The sequence below is a fragment of the Salvelinus fontinalis genome, unplaced genomic scaffold, assembly GCF_029448725.1.
Source record: "Salvelinus fontinalis isolate EN_2023a unplaced genomic scaffold, ASM2944872v1 scaffold_0497, whole genome shotgun sequence".
In the NCBI taxonomy this organism is placed as follows: domain Eukaryota; kingdom Metazoa; phylum Chordata; class Actinopteri; order Salmoniformes; family Salmonidae; genus Salvelinus; species Salvelinus fontinalis.
In genome coordinates this window covers 39,903-64,000 of record NW_026600706.1, presented here as the reverse complement: position 1 = coordinate 64,000, position 24,098 = coordinate 39,903, and the positions used below count along the sequence as shown (strand labels likewise).

Sequence of the window (24,098 nt, the reverse complement as noted above, 5' to 3'; positions counted from 1 at the left end):
GACCTTCTGCCAGGCAGACACACAGAGACAAACCTTCTGCCAGGCAGACACACAGAGACAGACCTTCTGCCAGGCAGACACACAGAGACAAACCTTCTGCCAGGCAGACACGCAGAGACAGACCTTCTGCCAGGCAGACACACAGAGACAAACCTTCTGCCAGGCAGACACACAGAGACAAACCTTCTGCCAGGCAGACACGCAGAGACAGACCTTCTGCCAGGCAGACACACAGAGACAAACCTTCTGCCAGGCAGACACACAGAGACAAACCTTCTGCCAGGCAGACACGCAGAGACAGACCTTCTGCCAGGCAGACACGCAGAAACAGACCTTCTGCCAGGCAGACACACAGAGACAGACCTTCTGCCAGGCAGACACACAGAGACAGACCTTCTGCCAGGCAGACACACACACAGAGACAGACCTTCTGCCAGGCAGACACACACATCAGAGACAGACCTTCTGCCAGGCAGACACACATCAGAGACAGACCTTCTGCCAGGCAGACACACACATCAGAGACAGACCTTCTGCCAGGCAGACACACATCAGAGACAGACCTTCTGCCAGGCAGACACACACATCAGAGACAGACCTTCTGCCAGGCAGACACACATCAGAGACAGACCTTCTGCCAGGCAGACACACACATCAGAGACAGACCTTCTGCCAGGCAGACACACACATCAGAGACAGACCTTCTGCCAGGCAGACACACACATCAGAGACAGACCTTCTGCCAGGCAGACACACATCAGAGACAGACCTTCTGCCAGGCAGACACACATCAGAGACAGACCTTCTGCCAGGCAGACACACACACAGAGACAGACCTTCTGCCAGGCAGACACACAGAGACAGACCTTCTGCCAGGCAGACACACATCAGAGACAGACCTTCTGCCAGGCAGACACACACACAGAGACAGACCTTCTGCCAGGCAGACACACAGAGACAGACCTTCTGCCAGGCAGACACACACGCAGAGACAGACCTTCTGCCAGGCGATGTTGAGGGCCTCCTTCTTCTTCTGGTCCAGCTCCTCTATGGTCTGGAGGATCTTAGACTTGTCATTCTCGACGATCCTCTTCTTCTTCATCAGGTCATTATACTGATGGAGGTCAGGGCAAAAAATAGGGTCAAGGGTCACGTTCTCAACTCTCCTCCAATCAGATCAAAGGGTGCTACCGTTACCCTATTGACATCTGCCACAACCTCAAGAAGGGCCCAAGAGGAATTAAAATAGATATGATACAAGATCCAAAGGAAACACACACACACACCTCCCCAAACTCACCCTCTCCTCAGCCTGACTCAACATGTTCATGGCTCTCTTGTTGACAGATCTCTCCAGTCGTGTCTTGGACTCTTCCAGCTTCTTCAGCCTCTGGCCCGCCTCTTTAGGGTTGTTGACCTTGAAGTCGTATCCCGTGTTGGGCTGGCCGAACAGGCCTCTCTCCTGACTGATCCACTCATGTTCCTCCAACATACGAGACACCTGGAGAGAGGGAGATGGATGGAGGAGAGAGAGATGGAGGAGAGAGAGGGATGGAGGAGAGAGAGAGGGAGATGGATGGAGGAGAGAGAGAGAGGGAGATGGATGGAGGAGAGAGGGATGGAGGAGAGAGAGGGGTGGAGGAGAGAGAGGGATGGAGGAGAGAGAGGGATGGAGAGAGCGGAGACAGGAGGGATGGATGGAGAGAGAGGGATGGATGGGAGAGAGAGGGATGGAGAGAGAGAGGGATGGAGAGAGCGGAGACAGGAGGGATGGATGGAAAGAGAGGAGACAGGAGGGATGAATGGAGAGAGAGAGGGATGGATGGGAGAGAGAGGGATGGATGGAGAGAGAGGGATGGAGAGAGCGGAGACAGGAGGGATGGATGGAGAGAGAGAGGGTGGAGAGAGCGGAGACAGGAGGGATGAATGGAAAGAGAGGAGACAGGAGGGATGAATGGAGAGAGAGAGGGATGGATGGGAGAGAGAGGGATGGATGGAGAGAGAGAGGGATGGAGAGAGCGGAGACAGGAGGATGGAGAGAGAGAGAGGGATGGAGAGAGAGAGGGATAGAGAGAGAGAGAGGGATGGATGGAGAGAGGGAGGGAGGAGAGGGAGGGAGGGAGGAGAGAGAGGGATGGAGAGAGCGGAGACAGGAGGGATGGATGGAGAGGGTGGAGAGAGACAGAGCAGGATGAGAGAGAAAAGGAGTGGAAAGAGAGAGGAGAGAGATACGTTAGTCTGGCTAGCGGAACACGACTCTCACGTTCCTCTAACAGAAGGAGGAAGCTCACTCAGAAGACCAGATCCCATTTAGTGCTGTGATTTAAGTGATCTCTTCTGAGGAGACAAACAGATCGATCTGGACACAGAGAGAATATAAAGAGATGAGGAGAGACGACAGATCAAATGGAGATTAGAAAGCAGAGTTGATCAGTAACTGTACCTTAGCAGCAGCGTCCTGACTGTCTTTACGGTGGTGTTGATCAGTAACTGTACCTTAGCAGCAGCCTCCTGACTGTCTTTACGGTGGTGTTGATCAGTAACTGTACCTTAGCAGCAGCCTCCTGACTGTCTTTACGGTGTTGATCAGTAACTGTACCTTAGCAGCATCATCCTGACTGTCTTTACGGTGGTGTTGATCAGTAACTGTACCTTAGCAGCAGCGTCCTGACTGTCTTTACGGTGGTGTTGATCAGTAACTGTACCTTAGCAGCAGCCTCCTGACTGTCTTTACGGTGTTGATCAGTAACTGTACCTTAACAGCATCATCCTGACTGTCTTTACGGTGGTGTTGATCAGTAACTGTACCTTAACAGCATCATCCTGACTGTCTTTACGGTGGTGTTGATCAGTAACTGTACCTTAGCAGCAGCCTCCTGACTGTCTTTACGGTGTTGATCAGTAACTGTACCTTAGCAGCAGAGTCCTGACTGTCTTTACGGTGGTGTTGATCAGTAACTGTACCTTAACAGCATCATCCTGACTGTCTTTACGGTGGTGTTGATCAGTAACTGTACCTTAGCAGCAGCATCCTGACTGTCTTTATGGTGTTGATCAGTAACTGTACCTTAGCAGCATCGTCCTGACTGTCTTTACGGTGGTGTTGATCAGTAACTGTACCTTAGCAGCAGCGTCCTGACTGTCTTTACGGTGTTTGTTGATGTTGTGTTCCAACTCTTTAATCTTCAGCTGAGACTCATTGGTTCTCTCTCTCATTTGGTTGGCTTCTGTACTCTTACCCTGGAACGAACACACACACACACACTTTGTTATCATGAAATTACATCGTCGAAGTAGCTCATAAGCGTTGGGTAGAACCTAGATATTTGTATTAAGTGATCTGATCCTAGATCAGAGGTTATAATAATCTCTCATGGACAGATGCTCGTAACAGCTGATATCGTAGCGTCTCTAGAGCCTCCATTTTCATTTTCCGCTAATTCCATTTTTCGCCATTTTATTTTTCCCCCCACCAATTTTCTGAGGTTTTTAAATTCTCAAAAATCACACTTCAAGTCCATAACAATGTTTAAACCATATCAGGAGAACACTTGAGGTCTGGGTAAAATCTCAGACATGTTTCATTTTTGGATGTAGGATCCTCTTTAATTCAGTTGTAGATACTATGGATGTAACAGCTCACCGATACGCTTTGATCCCGCAATTCAAATGTTTAAGATACGAGTGCATCTGTCCGCAGGAACCCCCCAAAAAACTATATGTAGCATGCATCGGTCAGAAAAATCGATTTAAATGAGTGACAGATTTATTTTAGGTTAGCATTCGCAAATGTATTTTTTTTTAAATGTAATGGCGCACAAGACACCTGTCTGATTGGCTCCTGTCTGAGTGGACCGATCCATTGTGGAGGCCATGGGGGGATGGTACAGTCCATCAGTCTGTCTGATTGGCTCCAGTCTGAGTGGACCGATCCATTGTGGAGGCCATGGGTGGTACAGTCCATCAGTCTAAGACACCTGTCTGATTGGCTCCTGTCTGAGTGGACCGATCCATTGTGGAGGCCGTGGGGGGGGGGTGGTACAGTCCATCAGTCTAAGACACCTGTCTGATTGGCGCCTGTCTGAGTGGACCGATCCATTGTGGAGGCCGTGGGGGAGGGGTGGTACAGTCCATCAGTCTAAGACACCTGTCTGATTGGCTCCTGTCTGAGTGGACCGATCCATTGTGGAGGCCGTGGGGGGGGGGTGGTACAGTCCATCAGTCTAAGACACCTGTCTGATTGGCTCCTGTCTGAGTGGACCGATCCATTGTGGAGGCCGTGGGGGGGGGGGGTGGTACAGTCCATCAGTCTAAGACACCTGTCTGATTGGCTCCTGTCTGAGTGGACCGATCCATTGTGGAGGCCGTGGGGGGGGGGGTGGTACAGTCCATCAGTCTAAGACACCTGAATCAATGGCGCAACACTAATATAAATATTATCTTACAACAACAGCGTTGGATAGTCGTCGCTGTCTGCGGTTCTGAAACAATATTTAGTCTGCCGTTGAATGGACACCTTTTCCTATGTTGCTAACAAGGAACTTTTATACCGGGACAAATCACGACTTAGCAGGTGCTCGCAATTTTAGAATTTGTGAAGGATGGGGGACATTTGGTTCATCAATTTGCAGAGCGTTTCAGTTTGGGGGGGGGGGGGGGACTTTGCTAATCTCATTAGTATCTTTTCACCTGCATCTCCAGCAGAACTTAATCCAGCATCTGATGCTTTTACGAAGGGTTTTTGTTCTGCGTGTCCGAGACGGTTTCCACGACAACAGTATGATGATGATGATGATGGCAGCATGGTAATAACAACACCAGTACTACGGACAATAATGTAGTGATCATACCTTGATCTCTTTGTCCTGGGATACGATCACCTCTTTCTGTCTAGTCAACTCCTCCTGGGCCTTACGCACAGACTCCTGGAGAGAGAGAGGAGAGGGGGGGAGGTTGAGGAAGGGGAGAGAGAGAGGGGAGAGAGGAGGAGAGGGGGGGAGGTTGAGGAAGGAGAGAGAGAGGAGGGGGAGAGGTTGAGGAAGGAGAGAGAGAGTAGAGTGGAGAGGAGGGGAAAAGGGATGTGAAGATAGAGCAGAAGAGCGTGTTGTCAGTGATAAAGTATATAAACAAATATAGCTAGTTCATGTCAACAATACAGACACTCGGGGCCGGGCTAACCGACGAGGTCGCCACTCGGGGCCGGGCTAACCGACGAGGTCGCCACTCGGGGCCGGGCTAACCGACGAGGTCGCCACTCGGGGCCGGGCTAACCGACGAGGTCGCCACTCGGGGCCGGGCTAACCGACGAGGTCGCCACTCGGGGCCGGGCTAACCGACGAGGTCGCCACTCGGGGCCGGGCTAACTGATTACGTCGAGGACATTTGACAGTATTGGACCAGGATGTAAACGGTACCCCGTTCTCTGCCACGGTGGTAGACATACGTAACGGTACCTCGTTCTCTGCCACGGTGGCAGACATACGTAACGGTACCTTGTACTCTGCCACGGTGGCAGTCATACGTAACGGTACCTTGTACTCTGCCACGGTGGTAGACATACGTAACGGTACTAGACATACGTAACGGTACCTCGTTCTCTGCCACGGTGGTAGACGTACGTAACGGTACCTCGTTCTCTGCCACGGTGGTAGACATACGTAACGGTACTAGACATACGTAACGGTACCTTGTTCTCTGCCACGGTACTAGACATACGTAACGGTACTAGACATACGTAACGGTACCTCGTTCTCTGCCACGGTGGTAGACATACGTAACGGTACTAGACGTACGTAACGGTACCTTGTTCTCTGCCACGGTACTAGACATACGTAACGGTACTAGACATACGTAACGGTACCTCGTTCTCTGCCACGGTGGTAGACATACGTAACGGTACCTCGTTCTCTGCCACGGTGGTAGACATACGTAACGGTACCTTGTTCTCTGCCACGGTGGTAGACATACGTAACGGTACCTCGTTCTCTGCCACGGTGGTAGACATACGTAACGGTACCTCGTTCTCTGCCACGGTACTAGACGTACGTAACGGTACTAGACATACGTAACGGTACTAGACATACGTAACGGTACCTCGTTCTCTGCCACGGTGGTAGACATACGTAACGGTACCTCGTTCTCTGCCACGGTGGTAGACGTACGTAACGGTGCCTCGTTCTCTGCCACGGTGGTAGACATACGTAACGGTACCTCGTTCTCTGCCACGGTGGTAGACATACGTAACGGTACCTTGTACTCTGCCACGGTGGTAGACATACGTAACGGTACCTTGTTCTCTGCCACGGTGGTAGACATACGTAACGGTACCTTGTTCTCTGCCACGGTGGTAGACGTACGTAACGGTACCTCGTTCTCTGCCACGGTGGTAGACATACGTAACGGTACCTCGTTCTCTGCCACGGTGGTAGACGTACGTAACGGTACTAGACATACGTAACGGTACCACGTTCTCTGCCACGGTGGTAGACGTACGTAACGGTACCTCGTTCTCTGCCACGGTGGCAGACGTACGTAACGGTACCTCGTTCTCTGCCACGGTGGCAGACGTACGTAACGGTACCTCGTTCTCTGCCACGGTGGCAGACATACGTAACGGTACCTCGTTCTCTGCCACGGCGGTAGACATACGTAACGGTACCTCGTTCTCTGCCACGGTGGCAGACATACGTAACGGTACCTTGTTCTCTGCCACGGTGGTAGACATACGTAACGGTACCTTGTTCTCTGCCACGGTGGTAGACATACGTAACGGTACCTCGTTCTCTGCCACGGTGGCAGACATACGTAACGGTACCTTGTTCTCTGCCACGGTGGCAGACGTACGTAACGGTACCTTGTTCTCTGCCACGGTGGCAGACGTACGTAACGGTACCTCGTTCTCTGCCACGGTGGCAGACATACGTAACGGTACTAGACATACGTAACGGTACCTCGTTCTCTGCCACGGTGGTAGACATACGTAACGGTACTAGACATACGTAACGGTACCTCGTTCTCTGCCACGGTGGTAGACATACGTAACGGTACTAGACATACGTAACGGTACCTCGTTCTCTGCCACGGTGGCAGACATACGTAACGGTACCTCGTTCTCTGCCACGGTGGCAGACATACGTAACGGTACCTCGTTCTCTGCCACGGTGGCAGACATACGTAACGGTACCTCGTTCTCTGCCACGGTGGTAGACGAACGTAACGGTACCTCGTTCTCTGCCACGGTGGTAGACGTACGTAACGGTACCTCGTTCTCTGCCACGGTGGTAGACGTACGTAACGGTACCTCATTCTCTGCCACGGTGGTAGACGTACGTAACGGTACCTTGTTCTCTGCCACGGTGGTAGACATACGTAACGGTACCTCGTTCTCTGCCACGGTGGTAGACATACGTAACGGTACCTCGTTCTCTGCCACGGTGGTAGACATACGTAACGGTACCTTGTTCTCTGCCACGGTGGTAGACATACGTAACGGTACCTCGTTCTCTGCCACGGTGGTAGACATACGTAACGGTACCTCGTTCTCTGCCACGGTACTAGACGTACGTAACGGTACTAGACATACGTAACGGTACTAGACATACGTAACGGTACCTCGTTCTCTGCCACGGTGGTAGACGTACGTAACGGTACCTCATTCTCTGCCACGGTGGTAGACGTACGTAACGGTACCTTGTTCTCTGCCACGGTGGTAGACGTACGTAACGGTACCTTGTTCTCTGCCACGGTGGTAGACATACGTAACGGTACCTCGTTCTCTGCCACGGTGGTAGACATACGTAACGGTACCTCGTTCTCTGCCACGGTGGTAGACATACGTAACGGTACCTTGTTCTCTGCCACGGTGGTAGACATACGTAACGGTACCTCGTTCTCTGCCACGGTGGTAGACATACGTAACGGTACCTCGTTCTCTGCCACGGTACTAGACGTACGTAACGGTACTAGACATACGTAACGGTACTAGACATACGTAACGGTACCTCGTTCTCTGCCACGGTGGTAGACATACGTAACGGTACCTCGTTCTCTGCCACGGTGGTAGACATACGTAACGGTACCTTGTACTCTGCCACGGTGGTAGACATACGTAACGGTACCTTGTTCTCTGCCACGGTGGTAGACATACGTAACGGTACCTTGTTCTCTGCCACGGTGGTAGACGTACGTAACGGTACCTCGTTCTCTGCCACGGTGGTAGACATACGTAACGGTACCTCGTTCTCTGCCACGGTGGTAGACGTACGTAACGGTACTAGACATACGTAACGGTACCACGTTCTCTGCCACGGTGGTAGACATACGTAACGGTACCTTGTTCTCTGCCACGGTGGCAGACGTACGTAACGGTACCTCGTTCTCTGCCACGGTGGCAGACGTACGTAACGGTACCTCGTTCTCTGCCACGGTGGCAGACGTACGTAACGGTACCTCGTTCTCTGCCACGGTGGTAGACGTACGTAACGGTACCTCGTTCTCTGCCACGGTGGCAGACGTACGTAACGGTACCTCGTTCTCTGCCACGGTGGCAGACGTACGTAACGGTACCTTGTTCTCTGCCACGGTGGTAGACGTACGTAACGGTACCACGTTCTCTGCCACGGTGGTAGACATACGTAACGGTACCTCGTTCTCAGCCACGGTACTAGACGTACGTAACGGTACCTCGTTCTCTGCCACGGTGGTAGACGTACGTAACGGTACCACGTTCTCTGCCACGGTGGCAGACGTACGTAACGGTACCACGTTCTCTGCCACGGTGGCAGACGTACGTAACGGTACCTCGTTCTCTGCCACGGTGGCAGACGTACGTAACGGTACCTCGTTCTCTGCCACGGTGGTAGACATACGTAACGGTACCTTGTTCTCTGCCACGGTGGCAGACGTACGTAACGGTACCTCGTTCTCTGCCACGGTGGCAGACGTACGTAACGGTACCTTGTTCTCTGCCACGGTGGTAGACGTACGTAACGGTACCTCGTTCTCTGCCACGGTGGCAGACATACGTAACGGTACCTTGTTCTCTGCCACGGTGGCAGACGTACGTAACGGTACCTCGTTCTCTGCCACGGTACTAGACATACGTAACGGTACTAGACATACGTAACGGTACCTCGTTCTCTGCCACGGTGGTAGACATACGTAACGGTACTAGACGTACGTAACGGTACCTTGTTCTCTGCCACGGTACTAGACATACGTAACGGTACTAGACATACGTAACGGTACCTCGTTCTCTGCCACGGTGGTAGACATACGTAACGGTACCTCGTTCTCTGCCACGGTGGTAGACATACGTAACGGTACCTTGTTCTCTGCCACGGTGGTAGACATACGTAACGGTACCTCGTTCTCTGCCACGGTGGTAGACATACGTAACGGTACCTCGTTCTCTGCCACGGTACTAGACGTACGTAACGGTACTAGACATACGTAACGGTACTAGACATACGTAACGGTACCTCGTTCTCTGCCACGGTGGTAGACATACGTAACGGTACCTCGTTCTCTGCCACGGTGGTAGACGTACGTAACGGTGCCTCGTTCTCTGCCACGGTGGTAGACATACGTAACGGTACCTCGTTCTCTGCCACGGTGGTAGACATACGTAACGGTACCTTGTACTCTGCCACGGTGGTAGACATACGTAACGGTACCTTGTTCTCTGCCACGGTGGTAGACATACGTAACGGTACCTTGTTCTCTGCCACGGTGGTAGACGTACGTAACGGTACCTCGTTCTCTGCCACGGTGGTAGACATACGTAACGGTACCTCGTTCTCTGCCACGGTGGTAGACGTACGTAACGGTACTAGACATACGTAACGGTACCACGTTCTCTGCCACGGTGGTAGACGTACGTAACGGTACCTCGTTCTCTGCCACGGTGGCAGACGTACGTAACGGTACCTCGTTCTCTGCCACGGTGGCAGACGTACGTAACGGTACCTCGTTCTCTGCCACGGTGGCAGACATACGTAACGGTACCTCGTTCTCTGCCACGGCGGTAGACATACGTAACGGTACCTCGTTCTCTGCCACGGTGGCAGACATACGTAACGGTACCTTGTTCTCTGCCACGGTGGTAGACATACGTAACGGTACCTTGTTCTCTGCCACGGTGGTAGACATACGTAACGGTACCTCGTTCTCTGCCACGGTGGCAGACATACGTAACGGTACCTTGTTCTCTGCCACGGTGGCAGACGTACGTAACGGTACCTTGTTCTCTGCCACGGTGGCAGACGTACGTAACGGTACCTTGTTCTCTGCCACGGTGGCAGACATACGTAACGGTACCTCGTTCTCTGCCACGGTGGTAGACATACGTAACGGTACCTCGTTCTCTGCCACGGTGGCAGACGTACGTAACGGTACCTCGTTCTCTGCCACGGTGGCAGACATACGTAACGGTACCTCGTTCTCTGCCACGGTGGTAGACATACGTAACGGTACCTTGTTCTCTGCCACGGTGGTAGACATACGTAACGGTACCTTGTTCTCTGCCACGGTGGTAGACATACGTAACGGTACCTCGTTCTCTGCCACGGTGGTAGACGTACGTAACGGTACCTCGTTCTCTGCCACGGTGGTAGACGTACGTAACGGTACCTCGTTCTCTGCCACGGTGGTAGACATACGTAACGGTACCTCGTTCTCTGCCACGGTGGTAGACATACGTAACGGTACTAGACATACGTAACGGTACCTCGTTCTCTGCCACGGTGGTAGACATACGTAACGGTACTAGACATACGTAACGGTACCTCGTTCTCTGCCACGGTGGTAGACATACGTAACGGTACTAGACATACGTAACGGTACCTCGTTCTCTGCCACGGTGGCAGACATACGTAACGGTACCTCGTTCTCTGCCACGGTGGCAGACATACGTAACGGTACCTCGTTCTCTGCCACGGTGGCAGACATACGTAACGGTACCTCGTTCTCTGCCACGGTGGTAGACGAACGTAACGGTACCTCGTTCTCTGCCACGGTGGTAGACGTACGTAACGGTACCTCGTTCTCTGCCACGGTGGTAGACGTACGTAACGGTACCTCATTCTCTGCCACGGTGGTAGACGTACGTAACGGTACCTTGTTCTCTGCCACGGTGGTAGACATACGTAACGGTACCTCGTTCTCTGCCACGGTGGTAGACATACGTAACGGTACCTCGTTCTCTGCCACGGTGGTAGACATACGTAACGGTACCTTGTTCTCTGCCACGGTGGTAGACATACGTAACGGTACCTCGTTCTCTGCCACGGTGGTAGACATACGTAACGGTACCTCGTTCTCTGCCACGGTACTAGACGTACGTAACGGTACTAGACATACGTAACGGTACTAGACATACGTAACGGTACCTCGTTCTCTGCCACGGTTGTAGACGTACGTAACGGTACCTCATTCTCTGCCACGGTGGTAGACGTACGTAACGGTACCTTGTTCTCTGCCACGGTGGTAGACGTACGTAACGGTACCTTGTTCTCTGCCACGGTGGTAGACATACGTAACGGTACCTCGTTCTCTGCCACGGTGGTAGACATACGTAACGGTACCTCGTTCTCTGCCACGGTGGTAGACATACGTAACGGTACCTTGTTCTCTGCCACGGTGGTAGACATACGTAACGGTACCTCGTTCTCTGCCACGGTGGTAGACATACGTAACGGTACCTCGTTCTCTGCCACGGTACTAGACGTACGTAACGGTACTAGACATACGTAACGGTACTAGACATACGTAACGGTACCTCGTTCTCTGCCACGGTGGTAGACATACGTAACGGTACCTCGTTCTCTGCCACGGTGGTAGACATACGTAACGGTACCTTGTACTCTGCCACGGTGGTAGACATACGTAACGGTACCTTGTTCTCTGCCACGGTGGTAGACATACGTAACGGTACCTTGTTCTCTGCCACGGTGGTAGACGTACGTAACGGTACCTCGTTCTCTGCCACGGTGGTAGACATACGTAACGGTACCTCGTTCTCTGCCACGGTGGTAGACGTACGTAACGGTACTAGACATACGTAACGGTACCACGTTCTCTGCCACGGTGGTAGACATACGTAACGGTACCTTGTTCTCTGCCACGGTGGCAGACGTACGTAACGGTACCTCGTTCTCTGCCACGGTGGCAGACGTACGTAACGGTACCTCGTTCTCTGCCACGGTGGCAGACGTACGTAACGGTACCTCGTTCTCTGCCACGGTGGTAGACGTACGTAACGGTACCTCGTTCTCTGCCACGGTGGCAGACGTACGTAACGGTACCTCGTTCTCTGCCACGGTGGCAGACGTACGTAACGGTACCTTGTTCTCTGCCACGGTGGTAGACGTACGTAACGGTACCACGTTCTCTGCCACGGTGGTAGACATACGTAACGGTACCTCGTTCTCAGCCACGGTACTAGACGTACGTAACGGTACCTCGTTCTCTGCCACGGTGGTAGACGTACGTAACGGTACCACGTTCTCTGCCACGGTGGCAGACGTACGTAACGGTACCTCGTTCTCTGCCACGGTGGCAGACGTACGTAACGGTACCTCGTTCTCTGCCACGGTGGTAGACATACGTAACGGTACCTTGTTCTCTGCCACGGTGGCAGACGTACGTAACGGTACCTCGTTCTCTGCCACGGTGGCAGACGTACGTAACGGTACCTTGTTCTCTGCCACGGTGGTAGACGTACGTAACGGTACCTCGTTCTCTGCCACGGTGGCAGACATACGTAACGGTACCTTGTTCTCTGCCACGGTGGCAGACGTACGTAACGGTACCTCGTTCTCTGCCACGGTGGCAGACGTACGTAACGGTACCTTGTTCTCTGCCACGGTACTAGACATACGTAACGGTACTAGACATACATAACGGTACCTCGTTCTCTGCCACGGTGGTAGACATACGTAACGGTACCTTGTTCTCTGCCACGGTACTAGACATACGTAACGGTACTAGACATACGTAACGGTACCTCGTTCTCTGCCACGGTGGTAGACATACGTAACGGTACCTCGTTCTCTGCCACGGTGGTAGACATACGTAACGGTACCTTGTTCTCTGCCACGGTACTAGACATACGTAACGGTACTAGACATACGTAACGGTACCTCGTTCTCTGCCACGGTGGTAGACATACGTAACGGTACCTTGTTCTCTGCCACGGTGGTAGACATACGTAACGGTACCTCGTTCTCTGCCACGGTGGTAGACATACGTAACGGTACCACGTTCTCTGCCACGGTGGCAGACGTACGTAACGGTACCTCGTTCTCTGCCACGGTGGCAGACGTACGTAACGGTACCTCGTTCTCTGCCACGGTGGCAGACATACGTAACGGTACCTCGTTCTCTGCCACGGCGGTAGACATACGTAACGGTACCTCGTTCTCTGCCACGGTGGTAGACATACGTAACGGTACCTCGTTCTCTGCCACGGTGGCAGACGTACGTAACGGTACCTCGTTCTCTGCCACGGTGGCAGACATACGTAACGGTACCTCGTTCTCTGCCACGGTGGTAGACATACGTAACGGTACCTCGTTCTCTGCCACGGTGGCAGACATACGTAACGGTACCTTGTTCTCTGCCACGGTGGTAGACATACGTAACGGTACCTCGTTCTCTGCCACGGTGGCAGACGTACGTAACGGTACCTTGTTCTCTGCCACGGTACTAGACATACGTAACGGTACTAGACATACATAACGGTACCTCGTTCTCTGCCACGGTGGTAGACATACGTAACGGTACCTTGTTCTCTGCCACGGTACTAGACATACGTAACGGTACTAGACATACGTAACGGTACCTCGTTCTCTGCCACGGTGGTAGACATACGTAACGGTACCTCGTTCTCTGCCACGGTGGTAGACATACGTAACGGTACCTTGTTCTCTGCCACGGTACTAGACATACGTAACGGTACCTCGTTCTCTGCCACGGTGGTAGACATACGTAACGGTACCACGTTCTCTGCCACGGTGGCAGACGTACGTAACGGTACCTCGTTCTCTGCCACGGTGGCAGACGTACGTAACGGTACCTCGTTCTCTGCCACGGTGGCAGACATATGTAACGGTACCTCGTTCTCTGCCACGGTGGCAGACGTACGTAACGGTACCTCGTTCTCTGCCACGGTGGCAGACGTACGTAACGGTACCTCGTTCTCTGCCACGGTGGCAGACGTACGTAACGGTACCTCGTTCTCTGCCACGGTGGCAGACGTACGTAACGGTACCTCGTTCTCTGCCACGGCGGTAGACATACGTAACGGTACCTCGTTCTCTGCCACGGTGGCAGACATACGTAACGGTACCTTGTTCTCTGCCACGGTGGTAGACATACGTAACGGTACTAGACATACGTAACGGTACCTCGTTCTCTGCCACGGTGGTAGACATACGTAACGGTACCTCGTTCTCTGCCACGGTGGTAGACATACATAACGGTACCTTGTTCTCTGCCACGGTGGTAGACATACGTAACGGTACCTCGTTCTCTGCCACGGTGGCAGACATACGTAACGGTACCTTGTTCTCTGCCACGGTGGCAGACGTACGTAACGGTACCTTGTTCTCTGCCACGGTGGCAGACGTACGTAACGGTACCTTGTTCTCTGCCACGGTGGCAGACATACGTAACGGTACCTCGTTCTCTGCCACGGTGGTAGACATACGTAACGGTACCTCGTTCTCTGCCACGGTGGCAGACGTACGTAACGGTACCTCGTTCTCTGCCACGGTGGCAGACGTACGTAACGGTACCTCGTTCTCTGCCACGGTGGCAGACATACGTAACGGTACCTCGTTCTCTGCCACGGTGGTAGACATACGTAACGGTACCTTGTTCTCTGCCACGGTGGTAGACATACGTAACGGTACCTTGTTCTCTGCCACGGTGGTAGACGTACGTAACGGTACCTCGTTCTCTGCCACGGTGGTAGACGTACGTAACGGTACCTCGTTCTCTGCCACGGTGGTAGACGTACGTAACGGTACCTCGTTCTCTGCCACGGTGGTAGACATACGTAACGGTACCTCGTTCTCTGCCACGGTGGTAGACATACGTAACGGTACTAGACATACGTAACGGTACCTCGTTCTCTGCCACGGTGGTAGACATACGTAACGGTACTAGACATACGTAACGGTACCTCGTTCTCTGCCACGGTGGTAGACATACGTAACGGTACTAGACATACGTAACGGTACCTCGTTCTCTGCCACGGTGGCAGACATACGTAACGGTACCTCGTTCTCTGCCACGGTGGCAGACATACGTAACGGTACCTTGTTCTCTGCCACGGTGGTAGACGTACGTAACGGTACCTCGTTCTCTGCCACGGTGGTAGACGTACGTAACGGTACCTCGTTCTCTGCCACGGTGGTAGACGTACGTAACGGTACTAGACATACGTAACGGTACCACGTTCTCTGCCACGGTGGTAGACGTACGTAACGGTACCTCGTTCTCTGCCACGGTGGCAGACGTACGTAACGGTACCTCGTTCTCTGCCACGGTGGCAGACGTACGTAACGGTACCTCGTTCTCTGCCACGGTGGCAGACATACGTAACGGTACCTCGTTCTCTGCCACGGCGGTAGACATACGTAACGGTACCTCGTTCTCTGCCACGGTGGCAGACATACGTAACGGTACCTTGTTCTCTGCCACGGTGGTAGACATACGTAACGGTACCTTGTTCTCTGCCACGGTGGTAGACATACGTAACGGTACCTCGTTCTCTGCCACGGTGGCAGACATACGTAACGGTACCTTGTTCTCTGCCACGGTGGCAGACGTACGTAACGGTACCTTGTTCTCTGCCACGGTGGCAGACGTACGTAACGGTACCTTGTTCTCTGCCACGGTGGCAGACATACGTAACGGTACCTCGTTCTCTGCCACGGTGGTAGACATACGTAACGGTACCTCGTTCTCTGCCACGGTGGCAGACGTACGTAACGGTACCTCGTTCTCTGCCACGGTGGCAGACATACGTAACGGTACCTCGTTCTCTGCCACGGTGGTAGACATACGTAACGGTACCTTGTTCTCTGCCACGGTGGTAGACATACGTAACGGTACCTTGTTCTCTGCCACGGTGGTAGACATACGTAACGGTACCTCGTTCTCTGCCACGGTGGTAGACGTACGTAACGGTACCTCGTTCTCTGCCACGGTGGTAGACGTACGTAACGGTACCTCGTTCTCTGCCACGGTGGTAGACATACGTAACGGTACCTCGTTCTCTGCCACGGTGGTAGACATACGTAACGGTACTAGACATACGTAACGGTACCTCGTTCTCTGCCACGGTGGTAGACATACGTAACGGTACTAGACATACGTAACGGTACCTCGTTCTCTGCCACGGTGGTAGACATACGTAACGGTACTAGACATACGTAACGGTACCTCGTTCTCTGCCACGGTGGCAGACATACGTAACGGTACCTCGTTCTCTGCCACGGTGGCAGACATACGTAACGGTACCTCGTTCTCTGCCACGGTGGCAGACATACGTAACGGTACCTCGTTCTCTGCCACGGTGGTAGACGAACGTAACGGTACCTCGTTCTCTGCCACGGTGGTAGACGTACGTAACGGTACCTCGTTCTCTGCCACGGTGGTAGACGTACGTAACGGTACCTCATTCTCTGCCACGGTGGTAGACGTACGTAACGGTACCTTGTTCTCTGCCACGGTGGTAGACATACGTAACGGTACCTCGTTCTCTGCCACGGTGGTAGACATACGTAACGGTACCTCGTTCTCTGCCACGGTGGTAGACATACGTAACGGTACCTTGTTCTCTGCCACGGTGGTAGACATACGTAACGGTACCTCGTTCTCTGCCACGGTGGTAGACGTACGTAACGGTACCTCGTTCTCTGCCACGGTGGTAGACATACGTAACGGTACCTCGTTCTCTGCCACGGTGGTAGACATACGTAACGGTACTAGACATACGTAACGGTACCTCGTTCTCTGCCACGGTGGTAGACATACGTAACGGTACTAGACATACGTAACGGTACCTCGTTCTCTGCCACGGTGGTAGACATACGTAACGGTACTAGACATACGTAACGGTACCTCGTTCTCTGCCACGGTGGCAGACATACGTAACGGTACCTCGTTCTCTGCCACGGTGGCAGACATACGTAACGGTACCTCGTTCTCTGCCACGGTGGCAGACATACGTAACGGTACCTCGTTCTCTGCCACGGTGGTAGACATACGTAACGGTACCTCGTTCTCTGCCACGGTACTAGACGTACGTAACGGTACTAGACATACGTAACGGTACTAGACATACGTAACGGTACCTCGTTCTCTGCCACGGTTGTAGACGTACGTAACGGTACCTCATTCTCTGCCACGGTGGTAGACGTACGTAACGGTACCTTGTTCTCTGCCACGGTGGTAGACGTACGTAACGGTACCTTGTTCTCTGCCACGGTGGTAGACATACGTAACGGTACCTCGTTCTCTGCCACGGTGGTAGACATACGTAACGGTACCTCGTTCTCTGCCACGGTGGTAGACATACGTAACGGTACCTTGTTCTCTGCCACGGTGGTAGACATACGTAACGGTACCTCGTTCTCTGCCACGGTGGTAGACATACGTAACGGTACCTCGTTCTCTGCCACGGTACTAGACGTACGTAACGGTACTAGACATACGTAACGGTACTAGACATACGTAACGGTACCTCGTTCTCTGCCACGGTGGTAGACATACGTAACGGTACCTCGTTCTCTGCCACGGTGGTAGACATACGTAACGGTACCTTGTACTCTGCCACGGTGGTAGACATACGTAACGGTACCTTGTTCTCTGCCACGGTGGTAGACATACGTAACGGTACCTTGTTCTCTGCCACGGTGGTAGACGTACGTAACGGTACCTCGTTCTCTGCCACGGTGGTAGACATACGTAACGGTACCTCGTTCTCTGCCACGGTGGTAGACGTACGTAACGGTACTAGACATACGTAACGGTACCACGTTCTCTGCCACGGTGGTAGACATACGTAACGGTACCTTGTTCTCTGCCACGGTGGCAGACGTACGTAACGGTACCTCGTTCTCTGCCACGGTGGCAGACGTACGTAACGGTACCTCGTTCTCTGCCACGGTGGTAGACGAACGTAACGGTACCTCGTTCTCTGCCACGGTGGTAGACGTACGTAACGGTACCTCGTTCTCTGCCACGGTGGTAGACGTACGTAACGGTACCTCATTCTCTGCCACGGTGGTAGACGTACGTAACGGTACCTTGTTCTCTGCCACGGTGGTAGACATACGTAACGGTACCTCGTTCTCTGCCACGGTGGTAGACATACGTAACGGTACCTCGTTCTCTGCCACGGTGGTAGACATACGTAACGGTACCTTGTTCTCTGCCACGGTGGTAGACATACGTAACGGTACCTCGTTCTCTGCCACGGTGGTAGACATACGTAACGGTACCTCGTTCTCTGCCACGGTACTAGACGTACGTAACGGTACTAGACATACGTAACGGTACTAGACATACGTAACGGTACCTCGTTCTCTGCCACGGTGGTAGACGTACGTAACGGTACCTCATTCTCTGCCACGGTGGTAGACGTACGTAACGGTACCTTGTTCTCTGCCACGGTGGTAGACGTACGTAACGGTACCTTGTTCTCTGCCACGGTGGTAGACATACGTAACGGTACCTCGTTCTCTGCCACGGTGGTAGACATACGTAACGGTACCTCGTTCTCTGCCACGGTGGTAGACATACGTAACGGTACCTTGTTCTCTGCCACGGTGGTAGACATACGTAACGGTACCTCGTTCTCTGCCACGGTGGTAGACATACGTAACGGTACCTCGTTCTCTGCCACGGTACTAGACGTACGTAACGGTACTAGACATACGTAACGGTACTAGACATACGTAACGGTACCTCGTTCTCTGCCACGGTGGTAGACATACGTAACGGTACCTCGTTCTCTGCCACGGTGGTAGACATACGTAACGGTACCTTGTACTCTGCCACGGTGGTAGACATACGTAACGGTACCTTGTTCTCTGCCACGGTGGTAGACATACGTAACGGTACCTTGTTCTCTGCCACGGTGGTAGACGTACGTAACGGTACCTCGTTCTCTGCCACGGTGGTAGACATACGTAACGGTACCTCGTTCTCTGCCACGGTGGTAGACGTACGTAACGGTACTAGACATACGTAACGGTACCACGTTCTCTGCCACGGTGGTAGACATACGTAACGGTACCTTGTTCTCTGCCACGGTGGCAGACGTACGTAACGGTACCTCGTTCTCTGCCACGGTGGCAGACGTACGTAACGGTACCTCGTTCTCTGCCACGGTGGCAGACGTACGTAACGGTACCTCGTTCTCTGCCACGGTGGTAGACGTACGTAACGGTACCTCGTTCTCTGCCACGGTGGCAGACGTACGTAACGGTACCTCGTTCTCTGCCACGGTGGCAGACGTACGTAACGGTACCTTGTTCTCTGCCACGGTGGTAGACGTACGTAACGGTACCACGTTCTCTGCCACGGTGGTAGACATACGTAACGGTACCTCGTTCTCAGCCACGGTACTAGACGTACGTAACGGTACCTCGTTCTCTGCCACGGTGGTAGACGTACGTAACGGTACCACGTTCTCTGCCACGGTGGCAGACGTACGTAACGGTACCACGTTCTCTGCCACGGTGGCAGACGTACGTAACGGTACCTCGTTCTCTGCCACGGTGGCAGACGTACGTAACGGTACCTCGTTCTCTGCCACGGTGGTAGACATACGTAACGGTACCTTGTTCTCTGCCACGGTGGCAGACGTACGTAACGGTACCTTGTTCTCTGCCACGGTGGTAGACGTACGTAACGGTACCTCGTTCTCTGCCACGGTGGCAGACATACGTAACGGTACCTTGTTCTCTGCCACGGTGGCAGACGTACGTAACGGTACCTCGTTCTCTGCCACGGTACTAGACATACGTAACGGTACTAGACATACGTAACGGTACCTCGTTCTCTGCCACGGTGGTAGACATACGTAACGGTACTAGACGTACGTAACGGTACCTTGTTCTCTGCCACGGTACTAGACATACGTAACGGTACTAGACATACGTAACGGTACCTCGTTCTCTGCCACGGTGGTAGACATACGTAACGGTACCTCGTTCTCTGCCACGGTGGTAGACATACGTAACGGTACCTTGTTCTCTGCCACGGTGGTAGACATACGTAACGGTACCTCGTTCTCTGCCACGGTGGTAGACATACGTAACGGTACCTCGTTCTCTGCCACGGTACTAGACGTACGTAACGGTACTAGACATACGTAACGGTACTAGACATACGTAACGGTACCTCGTTCTCTGCCACGGTGGTAGACATACGTAACGGTACCTCGTTCTCTGCCACGGTGGTAGACGTACGTAACGGTGCCTCGTTCTCTGCCACGGTGGTAGACATACGTAACGGTACCTCGTTCTCTGCCACGGTGGTAGACATACGTAACGGTACCTTGTACTCTGCCACGGTGGTAGACATACGTAACGGTACCTTGTTCTCTGCCACGGTGGTAGACATACGTAACGGTACCTTGTTCTCTGCCACGGTGGTAGACGTACGTAACGGTACCTCGTTCTCTGCCACGGTGGTAGACATACGTAACGGTACCTCGTTCTCTGCCACGGTGGTAGACGTACGTAACGGTACTAGACATACGTAACGGTACCACGTTCTCTGCCACGGTGGTAGACGTACGTAACGGTACCTCGTTCTCTGCCACGGTGGCAGACGTACGTAACGGTACCTCGTTCTCTGCCACGGTGGCAGACGTACGTAACGGTACCTCGTTCTCTGCCACGGTGGCAGACATACGTAACGGTACCTCGTTCTCTGCCACGGCGGTAGACATACGTAACGGTACCTCGTTCTCTGCCACGGTGGCAGACATACGTAACGGTACCTTGTTCTCTGCCACGGTGGTAGACATACGTAACGGTACCTTGTTCTCTGCCACGGTGGTAGACATACGTAACGGTACCTCGTTCTCTGCCACGGTGGCAGACATACGTAACGGTACCTTGTTCTCTGCCACGGTGGCAGACGTACGTAACGGTACCTTGTTCTCTGCCACGGTGGCAGACGTACGTAACGGTACCTTGTTCTCTGCCACGGTGGCAGACATACGTAACGGTACCTCGTTCTCTGCCACGGTGGTAGACATACGTAACGGTACCTCGTTCTCTGCCACGGTGGCAGACGTACGTAACGGTACCTCGTTCTCTGCCACGGTGGCAGACATACGTAACGGTACCTCGTTCTCTGCCACGGTGGTAGACATACGTAACGGTACCTTGTTCTCTGCCACGGTGGTAGACATACGTAACGGTACCTTGTTCTCTGCCACGGTGGTAGACATACGTAACGGTACCTCGTTCTCTGCCACGGTGGTAGACGTACGTAACGGTACCTCGTTCTCTGCCACGGTGGTAGACGTACGTAACGGTACCTCGTTCTCTGCCACGGTGGTAGACATACGTAACGGTACCTCGTTCTCTGCCACGGTGGTAGACATACGTAACGGTACTAGACATACGTAACGGTACCTCGTTCTCTGCCACGGTGGTAGACATACGTAACGGTACTAGACATACGTAACGGTACCTCGTTCTCTGCCACGGTGGTAGACATACGTAACGGTACTAGACATACGTAACGGTACCTCGTTCTCTGCCACGGTGGCAGACATACGTAACGGTACCTCGTTCTCTGCCACGGTGGCAGACATACGTAACGGTACCTCGTTCTCTGCCACGGTGGCAGACATACGTAACGGTACCTCGTTCTCTGCCACGGTGGTAGACGAACGTAACGGTACCTCGTTCTCTGCCACGGTGGTAGACGTACGTAACGGTACCTCGTTCTCTGCCACGGTGGTAGACGTACGTAACGGTACCTCATTCTCTGCCACGGTGGTAGACGTACGTAACGGTACCTTGTTCTCTGCCACGGTGGTAGACATACGTAACGGTACCTCGTTCTCTGCCACGGTGGTAGACATACGTAACGGTACCTCGTTCTCTGCCACGGTGGTAGACATACGTAACGGTACCTTGTTCTCTGCCACGGTGGTAGACATACGTAACGGTACCTCGTTCTCTGCCACGGTGGTAGACATACGTAACGGTACCTCGTTCTCTGCCACGGTACTAGACGTACGTAACGGTACTAGACATACGTAACGGTACTAGACATACGTAACGGTACCTCGTTCTCTGCCACGGTTGTAGACGTACGTAACGGTACCTCATTCTCTGCCACGGTGGTAGACGTACGTAACGGTACCTTGTTCTCTGCCACGGTGGTAGACGTACGTAACGGTACCTTGTTCTCTGCCACGGTGGTAGACATACGTAACGGTACCTCGTTCTCTGCCACGGTGGTAGACATACGTAACGGTACCTCGTTCTCTGCCACGGTGGTAGACATACGTAACGGTACCTTGTTCTCTGCCACGGTGGTAGACATACGTAACGGTACCTCGTTCTCTGCCACGGTGGTAGACATACGTAACGGTACCTCGTTCTCTGCCACGGTACTAGACGTACGTAACGGTACTAGACATACGTAACGGTACTAGACATACGTAACGGTACCTCGTTCTCTGCCACGGTGGTAGACATACGTAACGGTACCTCGTTCTCTGCCACGGTGGTAGACATACGTAACGGTACCTTGTACTCTGCCACGGTGGTAGACATACGTAACGGTACCTTGTTCTCTGCCACGGTGGTAGACATACGTAACGGTACCTTGTTCTCTGCCACGGTGGTAGACGTACGTAACGGTACCTCGTTCTCTGCCACGGTGGTAGACATACGTAACGGTACCTCGTTCTCTGCCACGGTGGTAGACGTACGTAACGGTACTAGACATACGTAACGGTACCACGTTCTCTGCCACGGTGGTAGACATACGTAACGGTACCTTGTTCTCTGCCACGGTGGCAGACGTACGTAACGGTACCTCGTTCTCTGCCACGGTGGCAGACGTACGTAACGGTACCTCGTTCTCTGCCACGGTGGCAGACGTACGTAACGGTACCTCGTTCTCTGCCACGGTGGTAGACGTACGTAACGGTACCTCGTTCTCTGCCACGGTGGCAGACGTACGTAACGGTACCTCGTTCTCTGCCACGGTGGCAGACGTACGTAACGGTACCTTGTTCTCTGCCACGGTGGTAGACGTACGTAACGGTACCACGTTCTCTGCCACGGTGGTAGACATACGTAACGGTACCTCGTTCTCAGCCACGGTACTAGACGTACGTAACGGTACCTCGTTCTCTGCCACGGTGGTAGACGTACGTAACGGTACCACGTTCTCTGCCACGGTGGCAGACGTACGTAACGGTACCTCGTTCTCTGCCACGGTGGCAGACGTACGTAACGGTACCTCGTTCTCTGCCACGGTGGTAGACATACGTAACGGTACCTTGTTCTCTGCCACGGTGGCAGACGTACGTAACGGTACCTCGTTCTCTGCCACGGTGGCAGACGTACGTAACGGTACCTTGTTCTCTGCCACGGTGGTAGACGTACGTAACGGTACCTCGTTCTCTGCCACGGTGGCAGACATACGTAACGGTACCTTGTTCTCTGCCACGGTGGCAGACGTACGTAACGGTACCTCGTTCTCTGCCACGGTGGCAGACGTACGTAACGGTACCTTGTTCTCTGCCACGGTACTAGACATACGTAACGGTACTAGACATACATAACGGTACCTCGTTCTCTGCCACGGTGGTAGACATACGTAACGGTACCTTGTTCTCTGCCACGGTACTAGACATACGTAACGGTACTAGACATACGTAACGGTACCTCGTTCTCTGCCACGGTGGTAGACATACGTAACGGTACCTCGTTCTCTGCCACGGTGGTAGACATACGTAACGGTACCTTGTTCTCTGCCACGGTACTAGACATACGTAACGGTACTAGACATACGTAACGGTACCTCGTTCTCTGCCACGGTGG

At 53.2% G+C, this 24,098-nt stretch overlaps 1 protein-coding gene across 1 annotated transcript in view; it reads right to left on the bottom strand.

The window, feature by feature from the left end:
- The window catches only part of LOC129846356 (structural maintenance of chromosomes protein 2-like), a gene marked incomplete at its 5' end in the record, with an annotated part of 69,674 nt that overhangs the window by 5,743 nt on the left and 39,833 nt on the right, over positions 1–24,098 (bottom strand). The window contains 4 exons of the mRNA XM_055914279.1: positions 998–1,114; positions 1,301–1,501; positions 3,121–3,240; positions 4,851–4,925. Coding sequence (XP_055770254.1) covers positions 998–1,114; positions 1,301–1,501; positions 3,121–3,240; positions 4,851–4,925 — 513 coding nt within the window. The remainder of the gene's footprint in view (positions 1–997; positions 1,115–1,300; positions 1,502–3,120; positions 3,241–4,850; positions 4,926–24,098) is intronic.